At 51.2% G+C, this 21262-nt stretch overlaps 7 protein-coding genes across 7 annotated transcripts; 4 read left to right on the top strand and 3 right to left on the bottom strand.

Annotated features, from left to right (window-relative positions):
- Positions 1-4530: 4530 nt before the first annotated feature.
- On the bottom strand, positions 4531-7575 carry BGZ61DRAFT_28690 (uncharacterized protein). The gene is made up of 5 exons (XM_046238525.1): positions 6662-7575; positions 5790-6572; positions 5635-5744; positions 5134-5583; positions 4531-5069 (listed from the first exon to the last, which is right to left on the bottom strand). The coding sequence occupies exons 1-5, from the start codon at positions 7257-7259 to the stop codon at positions 4581-4583; spliced, it is 2430 nt and encodes an 809-aa protein (XP_046112950.1). The 5' UTR covers positions 7260-7575; the 3' UTR covers positions 4531-4580.
- A 1619-nt stretch (positions 7576-9194) lies between these two features.
- On the top strand, positions 9195-10051 carry BGZ61DRAFT_471506 (uncharacterized protein; the record flags this gene model as incomplete). The annotated part of the gene is made up of 2 exons (XM_046248226.1): positions 9195-9775; positions 9826-10051. 2 exons carry the CDS (start codon positions 9195-9197, stop codon positions 10049-10051), a joined length of 807 nt encoding a protein of 268 aa, XP_046112949.1.
- Positions 10052-10604: 553 nt separating this feature from the next.
- On the top strand, positions 10605-13266 carry BGZ61DRAFT_408910 (uncharacterized protein). The gene is made up of 5 exons (XM_046243203.1): positions 10605-12253; positions 12306-12605; positions 12658-12816; positions 12873-12890; positions 12941-13266. Exons 1-5 carry the CDS (start codon positions 10756-10758, stop codon positions 13177-13179), a joined length of 2214 nt encoding a protein of 737 aa, XP_046112948.1. The 5' UTR covers positions 10605-10755; the 3' UTR covers positions 13180-13266.
- A 274-nt stretch (positions 13267-13540) lies between these two features.
- BGZ61DRAFT_489137 (inositol phospholipid synthesis and fat-storage-inducing TM-domain-containing protein) lies at positions 13541-14583 on the bottom strand (the record flags this gene model as incomplete). Its single annotated transcript, XM_046250175.1, has 2 exons — positions 13541-13642; positions 13696-14583. 2 exons carry the CDS (start codon positions 14581-14583, stop codon positions 13541-13543), a joined length of 990 nt encoding a protein of 329 aa, XP_046112947.1.
- Positions 14584-15548: 965 nt separating this feature from the next.
- Positions 15549-17447, bottom strand: BGZ61DRAFT_336986 (multicopper oxidase; the record flags this gene model as incomplete). Its single annotated transcript, XM_046239014.1, has 1 exon — positions 15549-17447. One exon carries the CDS (start codon positions 17445-17447, stop codon positions 15549-15551), a length of 1899 nt encoding a protein of 632 aa, XP_046112946.1.
- An 831-nt stretch (positions 17448-18278) lies between these two features.
- On the top strand, positions 18279-19612 carry BGZ61DRAFT_337361 (phosphoesterase family-domain-containing protein; the record flags this gene model as incomplete). Its single annotated transcript, XM_046239041.1, has 2 exons — positions 18279-18534; positions 18585-19612. 2 exons carry the CDS (start codon positions 18279-18281, stop codon positions 19610-19612), a joined length of 1284 nt encoding a protein of 427 aa, XP_046112945.1.
- Positions 19613-20262: 650 nt separating this feature from the next.
- Positions 20263-21209, top strand: BGZ61DRAFT_439670 (Ccc1 family). The gene has a single exon (XM_046244385.1). The coding sequence runs from the start codon at positions 20335-20337 to the stop codon at positions 21142-21144; it is 810 nt and encodes a 269-aa protein (XP_046112944.1). The 5' UTR covers positions 20263-20334; the 3' UTR covers positions 21145-21209.
- The last annotated feature ends 53 nt before the right edge of the window (positions 21210-21262 follow it).

Raw genomic sequence — 21262 nt, 5'->3', positions numbered from 1 at the left:
CACCGATGAACTGGCAAGTATCTCCATCATATGCACCCTGTGGAGTGATGGTGGGCGTGGTGCGGCCACACAGTCACGCCTGGGCTCTCTTGGAGAGAACGCGAAGCTGACCGGAATTTTCAGACACGACCACCGAGAAGCACGACAAGAACTCCGCCCTGTCCGAGGATAAGGGCAGTGAATAAAGGCATCGGGCACCCCAAATACTAGGACCTACTCACCCACGGAGCCCAGGATTACGACGGAAATTATTTCCAGTCATTCTCGCCCGTGGAGGGAGTGTTGGAATCGAGACCACGAGGATTTTGGGTCCAGTATCGATCCACGAGGTGAGAATGACTACTGGTATGTACCACGATCCCCCAAGCTCACGGTTTCCTACGAAAGGATCGTTTGGAAATCCTGATACTAAGAGCAGAGCGTGAAGGTGGTGTGGACAAAGCAGCTACGCGGCCAATGTTTTCCAGAAACCCAGAGAATCGGCGAAGGACGCTCTACCACCGGAACCGCTCCCGGGGTTCATGTGAGTTGACTCAGCCCAAGATTAATGAGATTGGCGATTTAATACTGACCGTTGTGACCGTTGATCTTGGTTTCCCCAAAATCGCAGGAAACCATGATTCCCTCAAAAGCCATTCCTCTTCTCCTCCCCCTTCAGATTTTACCACTTCAAACTCCAGACCCATCTCACAAAGTCCTGCAAGTGAGAGACATTTTCTAACACTTTAAGTTGTATCTTAGAATCTACGATCATTATCCCGCCCCAAGGCTCCGAGTACATGTCCAAGAATTCCGAACCTGCCTGACTACTCCGAACCCCTCTTCCTCGAACAATTCCGAACCTCCTCCCTGCGAGAACCCCGCGCGTTCTAAGAATCCCGAAACACATTTCTTCGAACCACTTCCCTCGATCACTTCAAGAACCTCGAATCCCCTCCTAAGAAAAAACCTCGCGTGTTCCAAAATTTCCGACACCCCCCTCCGAGCCTTCCGATATCCCCTCTTCAAGAAAGAACCCCGTCCGTTCTAAGAATTCCGAAACCCCCTGCTTCGAACCCTCCCTCCCCTCTATTATTATAGACCTTCGAATGTCCTACGAAAGAATCCCGAGTCTAAGAAGTCCGAAACAATTCCTTCGAAACCCCCTCCCCACGACCGTACAGGAACTTCGAATCTCCTCCTAAATAAGAACCCCGAGCGTCCTAAGAATACCCGAAACCCGTTTCTTCGAACCCCCTTTCTCGATTATTCCAATGTCCAAGAACTTCGAATCTCTTCGTAAGAAAGAACCCCGAGCGTTCTAAGAACTTCGACACTCCCTCCTTTAAGTCTCCTCGGACTTCGAATCTCCTCCTGAAGAAAGAACACCGCGTTTTAAGAATTCCGACACCCCCTCCTCCGAATCCTCCCCTCCGAATCTCCTCCTCCGAATTTCCTCCTCCGAACTCCCCCTAAGAAAAGAACCCCGAACTTTCTGAGAATACCGAACCCCCCCTAAGTCTCCTCTTAAAGAAAGAACCTCGCGCGTTTCAAGACTTCCGAACCCCCCTCCTCCAAATCTCCTCCTCCCGAAGAAAGAACCCCGCGCGTTCTAAGAAATCTCGACACCCCCCTCCGAGCCTTTCAAGAAACCCGATACTCCCATAGAAGAACCCCGCGTTCTAGGAACTTCGAATCCTCCTTTCTCGAGATCCTATTCCTCAACATCTTCGGATCGTCTTTCCTCGAAATCTCCTTCCTCCCAACGACCGAAACCTCCCCATTTCTCGAGTCTCCCAAGAACTTCGAATTATCTTGCTGTGGACAGCCGCGAACCCGAGTTTTCTCCTTTGATCTTTCCCTTGAGGATATTTACGAGTTGTCCTCCGCTCGAAAGGAGATCCCCAACTAGAATCCACATCCCTCGAGCGGCAAAGAACTTTGACCTCACCATCCAAAGCAAGCCCCAGCCCTCTCGAAGAACTTCGAGCATTAATACCTCTTGGAACCTCGAAATTTTCTCCAGTGAGTTCACTTCCCCCAAAGCCCAATCTTTTCTTCAAGGACTTTCATGGACAGAAGTAGTATAAGGTGAGAACGTTCTGAGCATAAATGTATTGGCTAACGGTGGTGGAGCAATTGACAAAGTCAAGCTAGTTGTATCCGGCGAACCTCTTGGTGATTGTGTCGCAATACCGCTATGGCAAAAGGGAATGATCACTCCACTTGCCGGTAGCGTTATTGTAGTCCATGTCTCCGTCTGACAGAATGAAGCGCTGACAGAATAGAACAGATTCTTCCAAAGGATCATTCAACCTCGACAAGACGATAAGAAAAGTAGAGCGACCCCCGTTATAGGATCAGCCCCCCGCCCCCGCCCTTAGATTTGGTTCAACAGGGAAGATTGCGAGAGGTTTTTGTTCCCAAAGGGGACAACGAGGCCCGGGAGCTGCCTGTAAATCTCACGACAAATACACAGCGTATCCTCTTGATGACGGTTCCATTTAAGGCTTTGTGTTCATTGCCCCATTGCTTGCGGGACTTATAGTAACTTGGCTGACTGGTGTCGGAGCAGGATGCCACAGCGTCAGTGACGCGGACATGCCATCACCTGGCATGACTGTATTGACCTCAAGCGTGACGAGTGAAGCACATCATCTATTTGACGATAGAGACATGTCGAACTACGAGTCAAAGAGAACAGAAAACCTTAACCCGGGGTTCTTGAGCAGGTTCATCCGTGGCACTTGGTTTCAGACTTGAGATTTTCGACTCGGTCGGGACTCTCCCTTTCATGGGGAGGCTTCAGGCGTATTGCAAGTAAGTTCTTAGTTTGATGTAAGGGCTTCGGCCTCTTGCTTGACTCGATTCCAGGCGCCTCTTCTATCTCATTTCGGAGAGGGAGGGGAATGCCTACTTTGGCTCTGTCGAGGCTAGTCTCACCCGTTTCCAGAGCTAACTCAAAGCCCAGGCTTCCCCCGTCGATCCCCCCCCAAGCAACACCACCACGGTTGTACAGAGCGTACGAAGGTCGAGCAACGTCAAATTTGAGCAATGAGAGAAGTCGGGTTAACAAATTGTTGACCTGGGAGTTGAGAAAGGAGGGACGCAAGACCGGTCCACGACGAAAAAGATGCCCTTTCAAGTCTAGTCGACGTACTCGAATCAAAATGCCACCATCTTTGATTCCCTTCTACTTATCGCCAAGGGAGCAATGATTTTGACCTCCGCTGTCGCAAAGCGTCCAGCAGAGTCAGAAAAAGACGACACCAATTGGGGTAACTGGCTCATGTGACACCATGTCCCCGTGTTCCGAAGGGAGATAGAAGGTTCGTGACCCCAAAAACCATTGCTGGCGATGTTGATGGAGAGGGAAATGTTGGACGAACTTTGATACAACCATGAGGCTCGAGCATGCTAAGCTGAATGAATATTTCGCTGACACCGCTAGAGTTTACCACGGCCCCCTAGAGACACCCAAGTCTGACGATGTGAGCATTCGCGGTCGGATATCCCACTCTCCTCACGCTTTTGACACTCTGCCCCAGAATTATCCTAACTCGAGAACAGGCTCTGATCAAAGTTCTGCAGACAGACATGTAGGTAATTAAGTCAGGGCCAACAAGTGAATTGAGAATCGTCGCTAATTTACCCTCCTTCTTCGAGGATGATGAGTCCTCACAACCAGGAAAGCTGTAGGTTATGGGGATAGTTCACTAACCGAAGATCTAGAACTGCCAGTCGAGTATAGCCTTCCACTGTGAAGGCTGGATCTATTCTGACATCACTTGAATTGGGAGTCCTCACATTTTTGACACTACATGTCTCCAGCTAACTACCATTCAGTTTGGATTCAGCTCACCATTGTCGGACACAGATTGTGTCAATCGCAGAGTAGATGGGTCGCACCTTACGAGACACTGTCATCTCAACGAAAATTAAGGAAAGGCTTGACTTTTCTTGTGCCATCTTCAGTCCTGCAATTTCAAGCAAATTATTCTACCCATTTTGTGTATTTTATGTGCTAACCGTTTTGGATGGCATAATTCTCTGAAGTATTAGACTCGATCATGATAGTCTCCAGGGTAGTAGATCATGCTGTCGCCCACAAGAGCGGGATCCCGTACGACTCAATTCACCTCTTCTCCATCCCCAAATGGTCCAGGCCCTGTCCTGCTAGCCGACACCTTCTACGACACTTCTCTGTACTCTCCAACCGCGACCACTGAGCAAGAAACCTCAAATACCTACGATGATGCGGAAGTATTCATTAAAGAGGCTTAGAGTGTTTCTATAGTCGATCAAGGGGCGAAGGCGGCCGCGTCTAAGGAGGGAACGTTGTCCACGCCTGACCCTCTCTCGAAAGACAACCCTGTTAGTCTGGACGTCCCAGTTCAACAGTCCTTGGAAAACCTAGCCAAATTCAGGTTCACTAATTCTCGTCAGGTATGTTGCATGATGGTACAGAGCTATCAACACGGTCTTGTGCTGACGCGCTGACGGCCTCAAAAGTAAGAGCCCGTGATACGGATTGACGGGTGGCGATCAAAGTTATGCCTATCAGGACTGTGACCAACAGTCTTTCGAATTAAACCATGTATCTATTGACTCTTTATCGCCAGATATCCCACTAGAATCCCCCCTAACGAAGTCAAGAAGCATGAGATAGCAAATGCGCCTTGGATGTCTCCTTTTGTCACAGCCCAAGTAATCCCAAACACTAGACTGGAAAACACCAAAAGAATGACGGCGATGAGATAGATCGTCATGTGATGCCACCCCTCCTCAAAATGGACGCCCCAGCCAAGCTCTTCCTCTAGATGGGATACCGACAATGGTTTACCCACCCTCTTGGGCAGCTGATTGTAGATGCTTTGTTGATTTAAGTTCAGGCATTCGGGATTTAGAAAGCAATGTCTCAGGCGATTGGGCCCAATGGCCGGTTCGTGTTTTTGAGGAACCTCTGGTGCTGGACAGCAAGCGTATTTTTTCTCCAGTACTAGAGGAAGTGGTGGTAGACAGACACAACCCGCCCTGCAGATATCCAAGTGCCAGTGAACATCCGCCAAGTTGCTCGAGTCGATAAGAAACTAAAAGACGATTAGTTTCCTGGAATTCACACGAAAGAGCCACGAACGCCCTCATTGAACGTACCCGACTCAAGGACAATTTCTTGATGCTTCTTAGAGTGAGCCAAGACGTTGTGTTTCGACGTGCTTGGTATTCCTTTCTCAACAAATCGAACGTCTCGCGATCTGTATTGATATTTTCAACACATGCTTGATGCAACCTCGTCCCCAAATTCTCTTTCTCTATGCAGAAGAGGATATGTAGAGATTTCTGACCCTGAGGTCCAGTCCCAGCAGATTGTGACACGACGTTTTGTAGTGGTAGCGTAGTGCCCTGGATTCTCGTTGCTCTCCGCATTCGGCGGAACACACTTTGAACACGTATTGACAGATCTTTCATAGATTCGAAAACCGTTCGTGCGAGTTGTTGAGTACCTTGCGTCCCAGAATTGAGTTCCCGTAGGTGATTCTCGAGGTCTTTCACCGATCCTAGCTCAAGCTCGGTAAAGTCGTCAAACAGGCGCACTCCACAGCGCTATACAGTCCTCAGTTAGCCCTGGAGTTTGGCAAGAAGGGTTTGACTTACACAGGTCCACCTAGCCCGGACCTTCCCTTCATGAACTGGGGATTCCGGAAGCAAATCTACCAAGTGCTCAAGCAATGAGTCTATGAGAATAGGCAACGTCTGAGTAAACCCTGAAAATTCTTAGCGGTTACTGGTTCGATGAGTGAATAACTTACCATCTGCTGATGCCTGGATTTTCACCATGCCTTTATCCATGGGCTGATCTCCTGCGCCGGAAGCTGGCGTGACAAAGCTCTTCAATCTTTGTCTCAAATTTTCAAATGGTGGGCCGTTTCGTAGGAAGGATTTGACCTGCTCAAGTGCGTTTGTGATGGCTTCCTCATCGTGCCAGTCCTCATCAGTATCTTCAATACCAGCCCCCGGAAGTGCGTCGCCAAGGGCTATCTGATCTGCTGCATTCAATGACTTGAGATATTGATTCAATCTCTCCTCCTTTGCTGATCTTTCTTCTTCATTCATAAGCCGCCCGGGATCTTCCAAAGGAGATGATTGGGATGGCTGGCCAAACTGTGTTCGAATCCTGTTCGACACATACAACGAACTATTCCTCACAAGTTTTCCCGCCTCTTTAAGAGCAGTTGTGTCCGCAAGCTCGAGTAGCTCCTCCGAATAAATTTTTAGTAAGGTGCGGAAGTTTTTAGAAAGCCTCTCAATCCCAATGTTAGTATCCGCGGCCCCAGCAGCTAGAAGCGCTCGGAGTTCGTCATCGTTCGTCAGAAGGTCCGCGAGGATTTCTCGGGCGGGCTTGGCATGGCCAGAAGATGAGCGAGACGTATCAGAAGACGCAGACACACTCGCAGAGAAGATGAATGATCGAGCATATCTATCTTCATCGGATGACATGTCGTCCACATCGTCCCAAGGGGACGTGTTTGGTCTGGCAGGGTGAATCTCTCCTATCGAGGCTTCAGAAGTGGCAGGTGCTCGTGGAAGGGGCCCTGGCCAAAGTTAGCTTAAATTAAGGTGATGAAGAGGGGAGCGTGAGCTCGCTGCGGAATAGGAGGGGTTCCGGCGAGCCAATCCATACCCTCTTTAAATTGTTGATCAAATAGTTGCTGCACCGGGTCCATGAACATAGGGGCCTTAATATAGGACGAATCAGGCGGGACAGCATCAGGAAATATGATCCCCCAGAGCGTGAACCATTTTTCCATTTCTGAACCGGAGCCGTTTTGAGAGTCCTTGATCTGTTGTGACTGATTTTCAGTAATGCCGGGAATCTTGATGTCCCTGCGGATGCAGGTGCGCTGGTTTATGTGCCTATCACGATCTCCCTGGCGAACGAAGACCCGGTTACAGGTGGGACAATGGAAAGGCTGCATGTGAGTCCGTCGGATATGCTGGCGGACATCGGCCAGACTGCGAGGAGAAAATAGCCAGCACCGGGCGTAGCCCTTAGGATCGTACACGTAAAATGGGCACGTAAACGTTCTGGGGCGCTCAATGTTCGGGGACGTGTCTCGTGTTCCTCGCAGCCGCTTATTATTGCGGCCTTTGCGTTTTCTGCCCTCGACTTCACTGTCCGGCACCCCAGGAACGGAAGAGGTCGCATCCTGGCCAACTTCAGAACTCCGTTCCTGGTCACGACTGCTCTGGCCTTTGTCCGCGGCGACTCGATCGGCCATAACGATGATGAATGCCGAAAGAAGCAGTCCACTGCCGCCGTATCCAATAATAATTGCAGAAGTTCTTGTCCTGAAAAAGCAGACTTTTGTCGTTGTGGGTGAGTCAAGATGTCAAAGTTGGATGCTCCCAATGGTGGCTGAGTTGCGGGGTCACTGGAATAGGTAGCTAAGGCGGTACCAGCCAGCGCAGACTTGAGACGCTTCAGGCTGCACAGGGCTTTCCGAAAGCTTTCTTCGAGACTACACTCTCCCTTGGCATACCTGGGGGAAAAAAGGAGCAGAGCGTGGTTCCAAGTTGTGCTTGCAAGACGAGAAGGTGTTGAAACCAAATACGACTCTCCAAACTCGGGGAGGCCTTTGGCTTTCAATCGCCCCATGATTGCCTGCCTAGCATATCACGTGGATGGTTCGCATTTCAAATTTACATGGCGATGGGCTACCGTAGTTTCAAGGACTGCAGGGAATGTCGTGTCGTTGAGTGATTGGAGGGGTCTGCTTGGCTGCCAAGGCTTACTCGAAGGGACAAGCCAACGTGCAAGATCTAATCACTTTGAAGAACAGTCTCATAGCCGTGTTAGTATTAACGTGCCATCTAGCTTTCGTTGGTACATATCTCGACTTGAGCGTGCTGGAATTCCTGGCCTACGAGCGAATTGGGCATTTGTCGCGGACTTGCATAACTATTTAGCTGGGATGCTGGGACGGAATTCTGATGGTACACTGACTTTGCTTCACCACTGGGCACTCTTCCCACCTAGGTTGGGTGGTTCATGCTGGACAAACCCCTCCAGCCAACTACTGCTGTCATGTCGAATGCCTCCGTCCTAAACAACTCAAGGACTTTTGTCGATTCCGCATATAAGCTTATCGATAAAAAGTCATAAAGGCCAAGATAAATGGCGGAGTTTTGGTGAGGTGATTGATCCAGAATTGTCTTACTCAAGGCCTCTGGAAGTACAGCGTCCCATCGCATTGGCCGCCTCATTCTGAGGTGGCCGGCGTGATGGGCCTCCCAACTCCACCGCTGCCCAACCAACCAAACCCCAGTAGCAGGCAGATAAAGTGTCTCCCAGTCACTACAGCATGCCAATGGGGGCCATAAAGTCGGTACATTTATCGTCCGATGCGGGGCTGGCGATACCAGCAGCCAAAATTGATAAAGCCTGATTCTCCCCCAACGCTGGTTCCTTCTCGTTTCCATCCATAATCACAAAACCCTCACGGAGCGTGTGCTTTCCTTAGAACAGTACCCGTCATATGCTGGGCCTACTTCAGGGCAGGTATATGACGGGTACTGTTCTAAGGAAACTACACGCTCCGTCAGCTCAGCTTTCCCCAGTTCTGCCTTGCAGCTTGTGCTGATTCCTCCTTGAGTCACCGATGCCCTTGCCCCCCCAAAGTTCATTATCTGCCGCTATGGCTGGACTTTCGATGTCGAATTTGACGCTCTTAGAGCATCGAATTGCCGCTGCCGATCCGGTTTGCCGATCCTCCACCGACCGCGCAGGGCGGAGCGTTTCCCTGAGGATGGAAGTTGCCTTCAATGGCTGCTGGATGCCACCTCGTTTGGGTTTGCGCAAAGTGCTGCCGGTCTCTGGGTTTCGGTTAATAAAGGAGGCGCAAGCAACGCGTTGCTGGAAAGACAAAGAGACTTCAGATGGGGGGATATGGCACGAAGGACGAGTGGTTCTCTCTGGAACTCCGTATGATCGCTCCCCGGATCTAACAGAAAAGACAAACGTATCAGCTAACCCTTCGCGACAGTAGTTTGTCGGACCCGGATACGTCGTAAAAAGGTCCCATATCGATCCGAACAGGAGTCGAAAATTCTACACCACTTATTCCACGAAACCCAATAACCACGCAACACACGAGCAATAGAATCCCTGGTGAGGGTGACGAGCCGGACAGCCTCTTCCACGGACAAAACAAGACATGGATCCTCCGACTGCAATCGATATGGACCAAATGATCACGGGAGTAGACCTTACGATGGACAACGGTCCTTGGGTCGAAGGGAATCTATCCATGACGTCGCGCTACAACTATTTCAGCTGTGGATTGCTTCAGGGTTGGCTTGATACTCCTTTCGATTCTTTGGTTCCCGAAATCCCGCTTCAAGATAACACTAACTTAGACACGTCTCCCCAAACACATCAGTTCAACAATGCTCTCCTCACAACTACCAGCCATGACTCCTCGCCCAACGCCTTGAACGATGCCATCGCAGAATCAGATGCAATGGCATTTTTCACAACATATAATTCAACGTCAACTGAAAGCACTACATTGTCGCCTGAGTCCCTATGGTTAGGAGGTTCACTAACTACTGAATCAAGCGCCAGTTCAGTTCACGGTGTTCCCTTCGCTCAGTTAGATGACTCCTACCTCTCTGGAACCTCACTAAGCCCGGCGCCACTTGCGGACCTACAAAATTATCCGCAGCCAGGGAATAGTTCGAATGACCAAGTGACTCTAGTCTCCAAAAAGACTCGAAGTCGTCCATGTGATTTGAGGTTTGTAGGTCCGCCCCTTTTCCTTACATCTGACATTGACATGGTAGTAGACGGGAGAGAAAGAAGGACGAAAGGCCTGAGCTCTGCAAGTTCTGCCCCAGACGCTTCGGCTTCGGACGTGATTTGAAGCGACATATCATCGCCAAGCACAAGCACGAAGCGAAGACTATAGGGTTGTCTGTGGAAACATTCAGATGCAAGCACCCGTCTTGTATAAAAACGTTCAGCAGGGAAGACAATCTCACAAGACACGTGAAAAATCATCATTTAACGTGATGGAACCTTCTCATAAAGGCTTTTAGTTTCTGCTTCACTCGTCCAACACCAGGCATTTGGGTTATTCTTGGGTTTTCTATTCATCATTATCTGTGCGGACAATGACCTCGGCCTCTTGCTTTTATTTTTACGTTTTTGTACCTTTTAGATCAGAAAGCTTTTGTTGAAATCTCATTCAGTGTAGTCTATTCTCCACAGGAAGCCATGTTGGCGTACTAAACTCTGCATAATTGCAACATATTCTGAAGCCCATAATGTCTACTTCTTTGCAATAAGCTGCTAGCGAAGAACTCTGAATAGACACGCCAATCACATGTGCATCGAATCATTCGGGTAGAATTTCTTTTGCATTTCGGCGTTGGCCTTGATTGTTGCCTTTGTCGCTGAACTCGTGTCGCTTTATGATTTGCTCCTGGGTTGATCTTACTATTCATGGCCTGAAGGGTGCGGCATAATCCTGCAATCGGGGGCAAGATCCCCCGATTCCCAGTGGAGCAGAGGGCCTCCGGCAGCAACTTCATTTCATTGGTGCCTCTGAGCCGTCGCCATGGTAGGCCGCAAATGAATACAAAGCCGTTCGACGGCCTCCGCCCGTCCATACTTTAGGCATTTATGTCGGCAAAGGGACCTGTCTTCCCTTTCCAAGACTCTCCATTGGCACACATTTCAGTTCACTCCTTCTCACTGCCCTTTACAAGCCACAAATGTCGACAATGGCTCAAGCACCAAACTCCCAGTATCACCACTTCGTCCCGCAATTTCTTTTGCACAACTTCTCCCACCCATACGCCCCGCCAAAGATACCTGGGCAAAAGTCGAAGCGACCGAAGGGGAAATACAAGAAGGGCATGTACCCTGGTGATCGCGTCGTTCGAAATGTTGACCTCACTGCGAATCCTCCCGTCATCTGCGAAAAGCCAGTCAAGCGGATTCTCGGGAAGATGGACATGTATCGAGACACAAGCCAACCAACCCCAAAACAGCAGCAACACGTGGAACAAATGTTCTCCAGGCTTGAATCGTCTGCCAGTATCATCTTCCATGAGATAGTCAAGTCCTTTGAGCAACGCGAAAGTGGTCTCTGGCTTACTCGCGCCGAGAGAAACGTCATCCGCAAGTTCCTCTTCATCTTGAAGTATCGCGGATCCACTTTCCATCGCCGTTTCTACCACGAAAGTCGAGATACCTACAACTCAGATGATCGAGAGGTATTAAATGACTACATGGAAGAAAAGGGCTACAAACGGCCAATCGATGTTTGGTTCGACAATCTCAAAGCAATCATGGAACTCGAGATGGATGCCGAGAAGAAATGGATCTTTGAACTCCCAAAGAAGATGTTTCCCCTTGATGCTGAGTGGTTCATCACCCATGTCGAAGGCACCTACATGGCCATCTGCACACCTGCTGATGCTGATGACGAATTCGTCCTTACGGACAACAGTTTCAACGTCTTCGAAGGGCCTAATTCCTTTGTTACTGACGAAGCAACCGGGAATACCGAAGGCGTTGGCTACACCCCGCTCCACGAATTTGCCCCGATATCGCCAAAGTTGATCATCGTGCTTAGGAGCTTCCTCCTGTCGGTGCCAGAAGAGGATGCCGATGCGGGCATGAAAAGGTGGCGTGAGGACTGCCGTTATCAGGCCCTTGGAAAGGTTTACAAAGGACCAGTGAATTCAATCCTCGAAGATCTTCCTATTAGCAAGGCAATGAACAACTACGCTGATAGAGTCAATGGTCGGTTGCGATATCTCGATGGAGAGGATGGCAGGACACGGAAGGACCACAAATTTTGTTTTAAATTCTCCCCTATTGAAACAAAACATGTCCTCCTAATCAATGCCATCCTTTTTGACAATGCCTACACTTGCACCAGTGTGGTTTTTGAATCGGAAACAGCGTTCCGCCAAAGTTTGGAATGGTACTTGACAGAGCCATGTCCTTTGACAAAAATTGTCAGCGCTGAGGGCGATGAGCCTCGACTCTCATGCTTGAACAAATTGGCAGCGCTGTTGAGAAGTCTGGGGTCTGAAAAGAAGCCAGTTTGGAAAGTGCAGTCCTTTCCGGCGACTCCACACTACGAGTTGTTTCGACGTGGAAAAGCTGTGAGAAGGCAGATATGCAATCACTTCCAGAAACTAGATGAGCAAGGTTCGAATCCAGAGTTCACGAAACTCATGGGGAGCTACAAAGCATTAGGTATGTCGTTCTGACTTGATCTCGGCACAACAGTCTAACGAAGGCGTCTCAGGTGGATCTGCACAGGGGATGTTGTATGACATGGAACAGTCCGGCCTTATGTGGAAACTACGAGTGAAGATCGATTCCTGGTCTCAAGGTGTCGACGAACGTATAAGGGACCGGAACCGCCGTCTTCTTATTGATGCTTATTTGAGACTTCCACCTGGCCGCGTGTGGTTCTTTCTGAAACATCTAAGATTTGAGACTTTCAAGCTACAGGCGAGGTCTTTGGGAATCATGGGGAAGAAGAATGGGTTGCCTTTTCAGTCAGACACAATGGAGGACGGACCTGAGGACGTCATCGCACGCGGTAAGTACCACTCTCCCATCCTTCTGTCATCATATATTAAAATTCTACTCAGCCTCCCACATCATCGAGAGTGATAGTCTTGCACGGCTTATGTATCACACTGCCTTGAACAATCTCAAAAGACCGAAGGAGCCCGAAACAATGATTTTGTCTCCTTGGGACTATCTCATGCATGTCAAACAGGTGTACAAGTTTACGTTCGAGACACCAGGTAATTTCGCCCTTGACTCCTTTACTTTGTGTTATTACAACTAACGACCTAAACAGGGCGTATCCAAGACTGTGGTAAGAATTCTCGAAGTCCAGTTGCACATCAGAAAGTTAATTTATCGCAGGAATCCCAGAAATTGAGCAACTGGCTGCTATATCACAGCTAGCAATCATCCAGAATAACTCCTGGGACGAGGATTTGATCCTTGACAATATTGAAACGATTGAGCTGATGACAAGGTGCATAGTAAGAGATGAGTTCGTCGAGGTTCTGAGTGGCAAAGTTGAGCAACCATTGTTGGGTGAACTGCATGAGGTTTTCTTTGACGTTGCGTATCCAATTCTTGATTTCGAGGAGGAGTAAAGGTTGTTGACGAGTGTTTCTCTTCGCACACAAATGCATTCCTTTAGTACCTTGCTATTTCTGACCTGAATCAGAGTACCTTCCCAGAATTTGGCTATGAATGTTGTGAAATGTCAATAATCTTCACATTTTGCATCGTCTTTGCCGATCCGATAGGGACGTAAGCGATTGATCATGTGGATACTAGGAAGTCTCGTCTGGGCCACTAAAGGTGTTAATTTAAACAATTTTGACTTCAATCTAGAGAGATGTAAGTTTATTAGTAATGATATTATTTGTTTAGTTCTAATGTCTATTTAAACCCATTGTCATTAATGGTTGTATTCCACAATTCCACAACACCCCGTGTCATCCGCTTGGATTAAATTCCCGGCAGGCCAATGACCTGTCTGATGTCCGGGACGAACCGAGGAACAGTGTATACAATCGAGTATGCCGTTATCGCGGTCAAGAGTCCGGTAAACTAAGGTCCGTTAGCCTTATCTTCGTGTAGGAGCTGTGGTTGGGGGAACTTACCTTCTCAAACCAGGTGTGGAAGTAGATGGCCGTCATCAACAACATCCAGATACTTAAACCCATCACGCCGAGCGCAAAATTAGTGCCTAGCCCTAGAGCAGGCTTTCCTGCGCCATGGCCAACCGGCGCTTCGGCCTCAACGTTGGCACTCTTCAGTGCACCGTCGGACATGACGACACACCTCTCCTCAGCCTGCCAGCCGGACCATCGCAAGATTGGCCATCCCACCTCTTGCATCAAGAAGGCAGTTCCAAGTGACAACAAGAAAACGTGGCCCGAGATATCATGTCCTCCTTTCCACTTTCCGCCTGCAGCTTTACACGCCATTCCCGTCACCATTTCTCCAATGCTAGTATCCCCCATCTGGACCTCCCGTTGCGCGAACTCACACCGGCCGCCAGTCCATCGGAAGCCACGGTCGATTATGGGAGCGCCGAAGCACCACTGCGTGACGAGGAACCAGAGAGTGGTGACAGCAACCCATCGCAGCGAGGCGCGGAGCCGGCGCGACCCGACGGCAGTGCTGGGGTGAGTGAAGACAAAGGCAGCGAATGCGACGGTAATCCACGCCCAACCGCGCTTGACAAAGAAGACATTGAAGATATTTGACTTGCGCGCGAAGTAGCTCGGCGCGGCCGTCGGGTCCTGCGAGTGCGACTGCGAGACGGGATCGTACTGGGCCGAGCGCGTCTCCGGAGAGAGGACGGAGAAGAGGGTGCCGAAGACGAGCACGACGGGGAACGCTGCGAGAAAGAGCCGCTCAAGGGGCGTCGGAATAAACGGCGAGTTGCGCGGCGTCGAGGCCGAGGCTTGGGCGGAAGCCATGGGTTCGACGCTGGAGTTGGAGGGGGAGGCCGCCTGCTTTGCGGCACGGCGAGTGGTGGCCATAGGCGGATCGAAGACGGACGAGACAAGAGAACGAGAGACTCGCGCGGAAATCAACGTCGCATCGGATGAATTGAGCGCGACAAGAACTCAGTGGTGAGGAGGAAGATTGGATTGCGTGGTGACGGAACTGCTCTGCTGGCAGGTTGTTGGCGATGGCCGGAGCTGCCACCTATGACGTCTACGCGGTGGCGTGGGGCGTGTTCGCGATGCTTCCACCCCGGCCGCGGTGTAACGAACTTCCGGTGGGGTGTCGTCAACCTTCGGAATATCCGCCACGCTCAACCTCGAGATGTCTCGAGCCACTCCGAATCCCCAGTAATCAGTAGCCTCATCGGACACAACTGTTGGCTCTCGGATCAGCTTGTCAACCAACACTGAGGCCACAACTCCCCGGTGGGCTGACACCGACTGACTCAGACCGTCATCACCACCCTAGTCAAGTGGCTAGGATCGGCTCAGACGCACCCAACCAACACTCTAGACCAGGCCTTATTAACCAAAACAATAGCTCCCTCTTCCAGCGAAGTAGCCAGATACCACTGAACTCTTGTTCGGGCGATGGTCACTCACCTGATCGTCGCTCTAGACATCGGCGCCTTCGGGCAGCCTTCGCTTTTTGCCGTTTCGGGAACAAGTTGCCAGAGGAGGGAGGCCACAAGTTCGAAAACCATTCTTACTGTCCTTTTTCTTTTATTCAAAGCATCGCTTGGGTTGCTCAACCACCCCAATCTTCGCCTTTCTTTCATCCCTCTGTTCCCCCTCCACTTCAGTTGACATTCAGGCCCACCTATGATGCCACATCCTCCCCGACATATCGAAGCAACGGTACGGAATTGGACATGTTTTATGCTACTGATCGCTTGCAAGGATATTGTGCACTGCAATTCGAAGGGCAAAAATCGTAACTATTTACAGGTGGAATGTGCCTCTATTTATATACAATCCTCGGCACATCATTTCTTCGTCTAAAATTGTCCAAACCATATGCTATCATCTGGTCGCATGCCCTTTTCAACACCCTTCCGCTTACACATCTCTCTCTGTTCCGGGTCAACCTCCCAGCCGCTCACCACGTCCGAGCGGACAAGCACCTGCATCAACATGCCGGACTCAGCGTGCCATGTGTTGTGGCAGTGGAAGGCCCAGAGGCCTGGGTTGTCAAAAGTGACCCGGATAACCGCCCACCCATATCCTTCAATCGTAATGGTATCCCGCCGGAGGGGGTTCTCTAGCAATCCGTGTTTCTCGAGATAATTGGGTAATTCGGCCTGCGTAGGAGGGTAGCCGCTGCTTCCCTGCACGAGGACGAAGAAGTTGTGTCCATGGAGATGGAAAGGGTGCGCTCCGTCGTCGAAGTTGTTGATTGAGATGTCGACCGTGCGGATTCCGGTTGTTTGGAGGACCATCTCTGTCTGGCGATTGAATGCCAATTCGTTGAGGCCGATGGGACTCCCTATTGAAGCATCCCCAGCGCTGGCGTCTAGGAAGCGGTGCAGAGACGGGTGTGTTGCGTTGGCATGCCAGGATGAGTCGTTGAAGAACCCTCTTGCCAGACGCCACGCTCCAATTTCGAAGTTGGCGCGGAGGAAAACAAAATCATCTGCGGGAGGTGGCGATATAGCCTCCACTGGATGGAGGAGGCTGGTGTTGAGATCGCGACAGAGGACCTCGATTGCCTCGGGCCACTCCTTGCTTGTCGGCGCATCCAACGAGGGCTTCGACTCCGGAGACGTGTACCTGATTACTGCCCGTATCTCCGGCTGGAGGTATTTATTAGGTCTCGTGAAGCAATGCGTGACCATTCGGGATCTCATCCAAAACTCCGACGCCGTCGTCACATTCGTCTCTATCACAACGCTGTATCGCTGCGCGGGGAGGATATTCAGCCGATGAAATGGCTCGGGGTGAACATCCGTGCCGTCGACTTCCGTTACATAGAAGGGATGCTCATCGAACTGGATCTGGAACTCTGCAAATGCGCCCACGTTGATGATGCGCAATCTGTGGCGCTTTCCAGCTGCGAGATCGAATGTTGGCGTGGAGCGGTTGGTGCTGTCGCACGGCCAGCCTTCGAAGTCTGCACAATCGCGGACGCCGCGGCCATTTATGAGGGCATTGTCAGGGACGGGCTCGTCATTTTCCTGGTCAGGCCCTAGATATTCCATGAGGAGGTCCGAGGTCAAGTTGTGGTAGTGGTCTTGCACCATCACCACTCTGTCAGTCGCATACTCCAGCTTCTGAAGCGTCCGCTCCTGTGGCGAATGTACGACCATGGGACCTAAGAGTCCATCTGACGCCTGCGCGCTATGGTGTGCATGGTACCAATATGTCCCCGACTGCCCCTTCACGTCGAATTGGTAGGTGAAGGACGAGTTTGGGGCGATGGCGCATTGTGTGATGCCAACGGTACCATCCATCGCATTGGTGCCGTTTTGGAACATGCCATGGAAGTGAATGGCTGTCGCATTGACAGCTTGGTTATCGACGTGGACGATGATGGTGTCTCCTTCGTTGCATTCGATCAATGGCCCCGGGTATTGGTTGTTGATGAGGATCATAGGCCGATAGACTCCGTCTGGGTTGAGAGTAGCAGAGGCGATAGTCCAGTTGTATTCTCGCGTTGTCGGAGGCGCATCCCACTCCCATGTTTGAGCAAGGACGTACTCTTCGGAATCGCGGAGTTGAGGCGTCTCGGGGATGTCCTCGTGGTAGTAGAGGATGCCTGCTGATGGTGAGGGCGCTGGCTGGGATGGGTCTTGGTGATCAATGTCGTGAGATTTATTCGCAGAACTGAGCTGGAATGCCAGAGCTAGAGCTCCGAGTGCGAGAATCGAAACAATGGTGAGCAGGATGAACAATCGCATTGGCCAATGGCTCAATATTGATTGCTTCTTTGGGTGATTCTTCTCCTCATTGCCAGAGTCCTCGTGGGCTTCCAGGAATGGCTGCTGCTCGAGAGCTCGATCGTCATCCGATGAACTCGCACGAGTCGCGCCATCATGTTCATCTGCCATCATCGCAGTTGCTTCGTGGGTTTCTTGAAGAGAACATGCTCGACGGTCCATGTCTTCTTCATTTTTTTGCTGTCCCCTCGTCCATGGCATCGTCAGAGGTCGCAATTGACCATAGCAAACCGCACAAACTCGTTGTCCAACTTGGATGAGATAGGAAGGCGAACAACCAACCACCCGAAGAGGCGGCCGTGTTGGACGAGGCAGCCAGTAACAATCCTGTGAATTAGCATTAGGTCACATCGTTCGTCTCCATTGCACAGGCCGATAGTGCGGGAACTTTTTTGGTGGAGTTGGGATCTTCATCCTTCTCGCCGGATCAGACGGCACGCGAGCGCCGCGTGTATCACCCCACACAACTCCGAACCTCGAAGACACGTGCATCCATTGGAGAATGGATTGGCATCCGACCCATGAAGTCGAAGCTGAACTGGGCCTGCGAGTTGAAGGCTCATCCAGCACCATGGACCTTTCCTTGACCGACGGTGGAGATGGCGTGAACCAGGCTCGGAAGTCGGAAGTAGACCCATGAAGAGCTTGGCTTCGGCGAAGGGAACTACATTTTGTAAGACCGTGTGAATAGTTGACAACGTCGATATCAACCTCGGTGTTCCCGTCGATCAAGGCGACTTCCAACTTTTGCATCATCGGTCAATCTCCCAGAACTGCCCACAGCTCACCAAGATGTTGTTCAAAGCTGCCACCGTTCTGGCCGTCGCCGGACTTGCTCTTGCTAGCCCTCGCAAGCCGGATTATAACAAGCCATCCCAAGTCACCGGGTGGGAGACCAAGTACACTGCTACTGGAACCGCCGAGGTTGCTGCTGCGGCTGCCACGGCCAAGACGAGCAGCCCGACCAGCAAGGTGAAGGGCAAGTCGTTTGATCGAATTGCCATCATCTACTTCGAGAACGAGAACTACGACAAGGCCATTGGAGACCGTAAGTAATTGACCTCCTCGCATTCCAGTTCTCATGCTAAAGCCACCCAGCCAACTTTGCCTGGTTCGCCTCCAAGGGCATTACGCTCTCCAACTACTTCGGCGTCACCCATCCTTCGGAGCCAAACTACCTAGCCGCCATTGCCGGTGACTACTTTGGCATGCAGAACGATGCCTTCAATCGCGCCGATGCCAACATCTCCACCGTCATTGACCTGCTCGAGCACCGTGGCGTCTCCTGGGGCATGTACCAGGAGGACATGCCTTACTCTGGGTACGAGGGCTTCAGCTGGGTGAACCAGAAGAACGGAGCCAACGACTACGTTCGAAAGCACAACCCCGCCGTCCTGGTTGACAAGGTGGCCAGCTCTGAGCAGCGCCTGTCGCAGATCAAGAACCTCTCCATGATTGACACCAAGCAGTCCATGTTCCACAAGGATCTGAAGGCAAACAAGCTGCCCCAGTGGATGTTCATCACCCCCAACATGACCTCCGACGGCCACGACACCTCTGCTACTGTCGCCGGTGCTTGGTGCCGTTCGTTCCTGGGGCCTCTCATGGAGGACAAGCACTTCATGGACAACACGCTCGTCCTGATCACCTGGGATGAGAACGAGACCTACGCTATCCAGAACAACATCCTCGCCATCCTCGTCGGCGATGCCGTTCCCAAGAACCTTGTCGGCACCACCGACAACAGCTTCTACAACCATTACTCGGAGATTGCCACCGTCCAGGCCAACTGGGATCTCCCCACCCTTGGACGTTGGGACGTCGGCGCCAACGTCTTCAAGATGGTTGGCAAGAAGACGGGCGACAAGATCCGCAAGTGGACGTCGGAGAAGAAGTTTGAGGGCATGTTCTGGAACTTCTCGTACGCGGGCTACTTCAACAGCGATGGCGGCAACTCCAGGTACCCTGCGCCCAACTTGGACCTTGAGCACACCTTTTCCGGCCGAAAGGTCTACGGACCCGTGAAGGAGGAGTGGAAGAAGAGCAAGGCGCCGACGTACTACAAGGATACCATTGAGCTGCCCGATGGGCTTAGCCCCCCCAAGGGTTATGCCCCTGTCGCATAAGTAGCTGTACTTCTATTCTCGGCCTGTAGATAGACGATGTCCTCTGTGTGGAAGCATAATAGGAAGCAATTACATACCGACAGTTACAATTAAGCATGTAATTAGAAGTGACAGCGCATAAAGCTGACGCGGACAATGGCGTACAGTAACAATTGACATGTAAACATTGTGAAAGCTGTTCGGACGAATGACGTATGCGCGAGATCTCGCCAAGTCGCCAAGTCGATGGAAGATCGGCACACAAGCTTTATCGCAACAAGGATTCTCCACCCACGTGCCTCCAACTCCGTCGGTTGTGGCTGTAACGTCTTCTCCAGGAACGCCTCCCGCCATGGATCCACTGTCATCGGTCCAGGGGCGTCCGGGACGAGGCGAATGAGATGGTGGGCGTTGATAAGCCGGGAATGGAGCGTTATGCATGCTTCACAGGGTTGTGGGACTGCTCCTCTACCCTTGCCGTTTGCGTGCAGGGTCTGAACGGCAGCAAGATGCCGAGATGGCGGGAAGCAGCTGAGAGCTATCCAGGATCGTCACCGAAGGCCGAGACGAGCGAGCCAAAGAGGAAAGTAGATATGAGCTTGCATGTGGATCGCTGTGGTGTAGGTGGAAGCGACGGAACAGACTGCCGTGCATTTTGTCCATGACCTCGGCGAGCTTGGGATTGAGATCCTGTCACTCACTCTTTCTCCATTCCTTTGATCTATCTGCAGAAATAGCAAGCCATGAAGCTATCGCGGAGTCCATCCCTCACCCGCTTCCTCTCCGACTTCACCCTCGGATTCTCAGATGGGTTGACCGTCCCATTCGCCTTGACCGCTGGGCTCAGCTCCCTCGGCAGCACCGACACAGTCATATCTGGTGGTTTGGCAGAGCTATGTGCAGGATGCATCAGCATGGGCATCGGAGGGTACTTGGCTGCTCGCGATGAAGTCCCCCAAGTGCAACGGCCGAGTCAGCAACAAAGCGATGTCGATGATGAGGAGGAGGCGAGAGGGATGCTCAGCTATGATGGGAATCACGAGACCATTACCAGCCCAGAGGTCACGGAGAAGTTCAGTGGCGACACAGAGGAGCTCGTACGCCGTCATCTCGAGCCGCTGGATCTTCATCCAGCGATCGTATCAATAATCCTCACAACTCTGCAAGATGAACCTAGGAGAGCAGTACGTGTTGCTGCCGGCCTTCAATCCTATAACGACAAACTCTCTACCGCGACCTCCGACGCTCTTCCAATCTCTCCTCTTCTTTCCGGCCTGTCCATTTCCGTCGGCTACGCAATCGGTGGTATTATTCCACTTTGTCCGTACTTCCTTGCTAGCACAGTTGGGATGGGCCTGCGTTGGAGCATTTGTCTCTGTCTGATCGCTTTGTTCACATTCGGATCAGGGAAGAGCTGGGTACTTAGAGGCCAGGGGATGGGTTGGCGATGTATCTGGGAGGGCTTGCAGATGTTAATATTGGGGATGATGGCAGCTGGAACGGCTGTTGCTTGTGTGAGATTAGTGGAAGGGGGCATGGGGCAGACAGGATGATGAAGGCATACACACTCGGACGTTACGGCGCTGCTTTGAACACCACACCTTAGGTTATATTTGCTGGGAAAATGAAAGGACGATACTTACACAACCCTCCCTTCAGGTCCCAGTAGTC

This window comes from Ilyonectria robusta, assembly GCF_021365365.1.
Source record: "Ilyonectria robusta strain PMI_751 chromosome Unknown BGZ61scaffold_1, whole genome shotgun sequence".
NCBI lineage: Eukaryota > Fungi > Ascomycota > Sordariomycetes > Hypocreales > Nectriaceae > Ilyonectria > Ilyonectria robusta.
Note: the sequence above shows the minus strand (reverse complement) of the source record. Positions and strands in the feature narration are given on the sequence as shown.

What these genes read in the sequence shown, in the direction of transcription:
- BGZ61DRAFT_28690 (XM_046238525.1), bottom strand. Translation starts at nt 7,259, where the DNA reads ATGGCCGATCGAGTCGCCGCGGACAAAGGCCAGAGCAGTCGTGACCAG. An exon ending in AATCCAGGCATCAGCAGATG is followed by an intron (nt 5,745 to 5,789) that starts GTAAGTTATTCA and finishes AAGAATTTTCAG; the next exon opens with GGTTTACTCAGACGTTGCCT. An exon ending in TCCGGGCTAGGTGGACCTGT is followed by an intron (nt 5,584 to 5,634) that starts GTAAGTCAAACC and finishes AGGACTGTATAG; the next exon opens with CGCTGTGGAGTGCGCCTGTT.
- BGZ61DRAFT_408910 (XM_046243203.1), top strand. Translation starts at nt 10,756, where the DNA reads ATGTCGACAATGGCTCAAGCACCAAACTCCCAGTATCACCACTTCGTC. An exon ending in GGGGAGCTACAAAGCATTAG is followed by an intron (nt 12,254 to 12,305) that starts GTATGTCGTTCT and finishes AAGGCGTCTCAG; the next exon opens with GTGGATCTGCACAGGGGATG. An exon ending in TGAGGACGTCATCGCACGCG is followed by an intron (nt 12,606 to 12,657) that starts GTAAGTACCACT and finishes AATTCTACTCAG; the next exon opens with CCTCCCACATCATCGAGAGT.
- BGZ61DRAFT_439670 (XM_046244385.1), top strand. Translation starts at nt 20,335, where the DNA reads ATGAAGCTATCGCGGAGTCCATCCCTCACCCGCTTCCTCTCCGACTTC.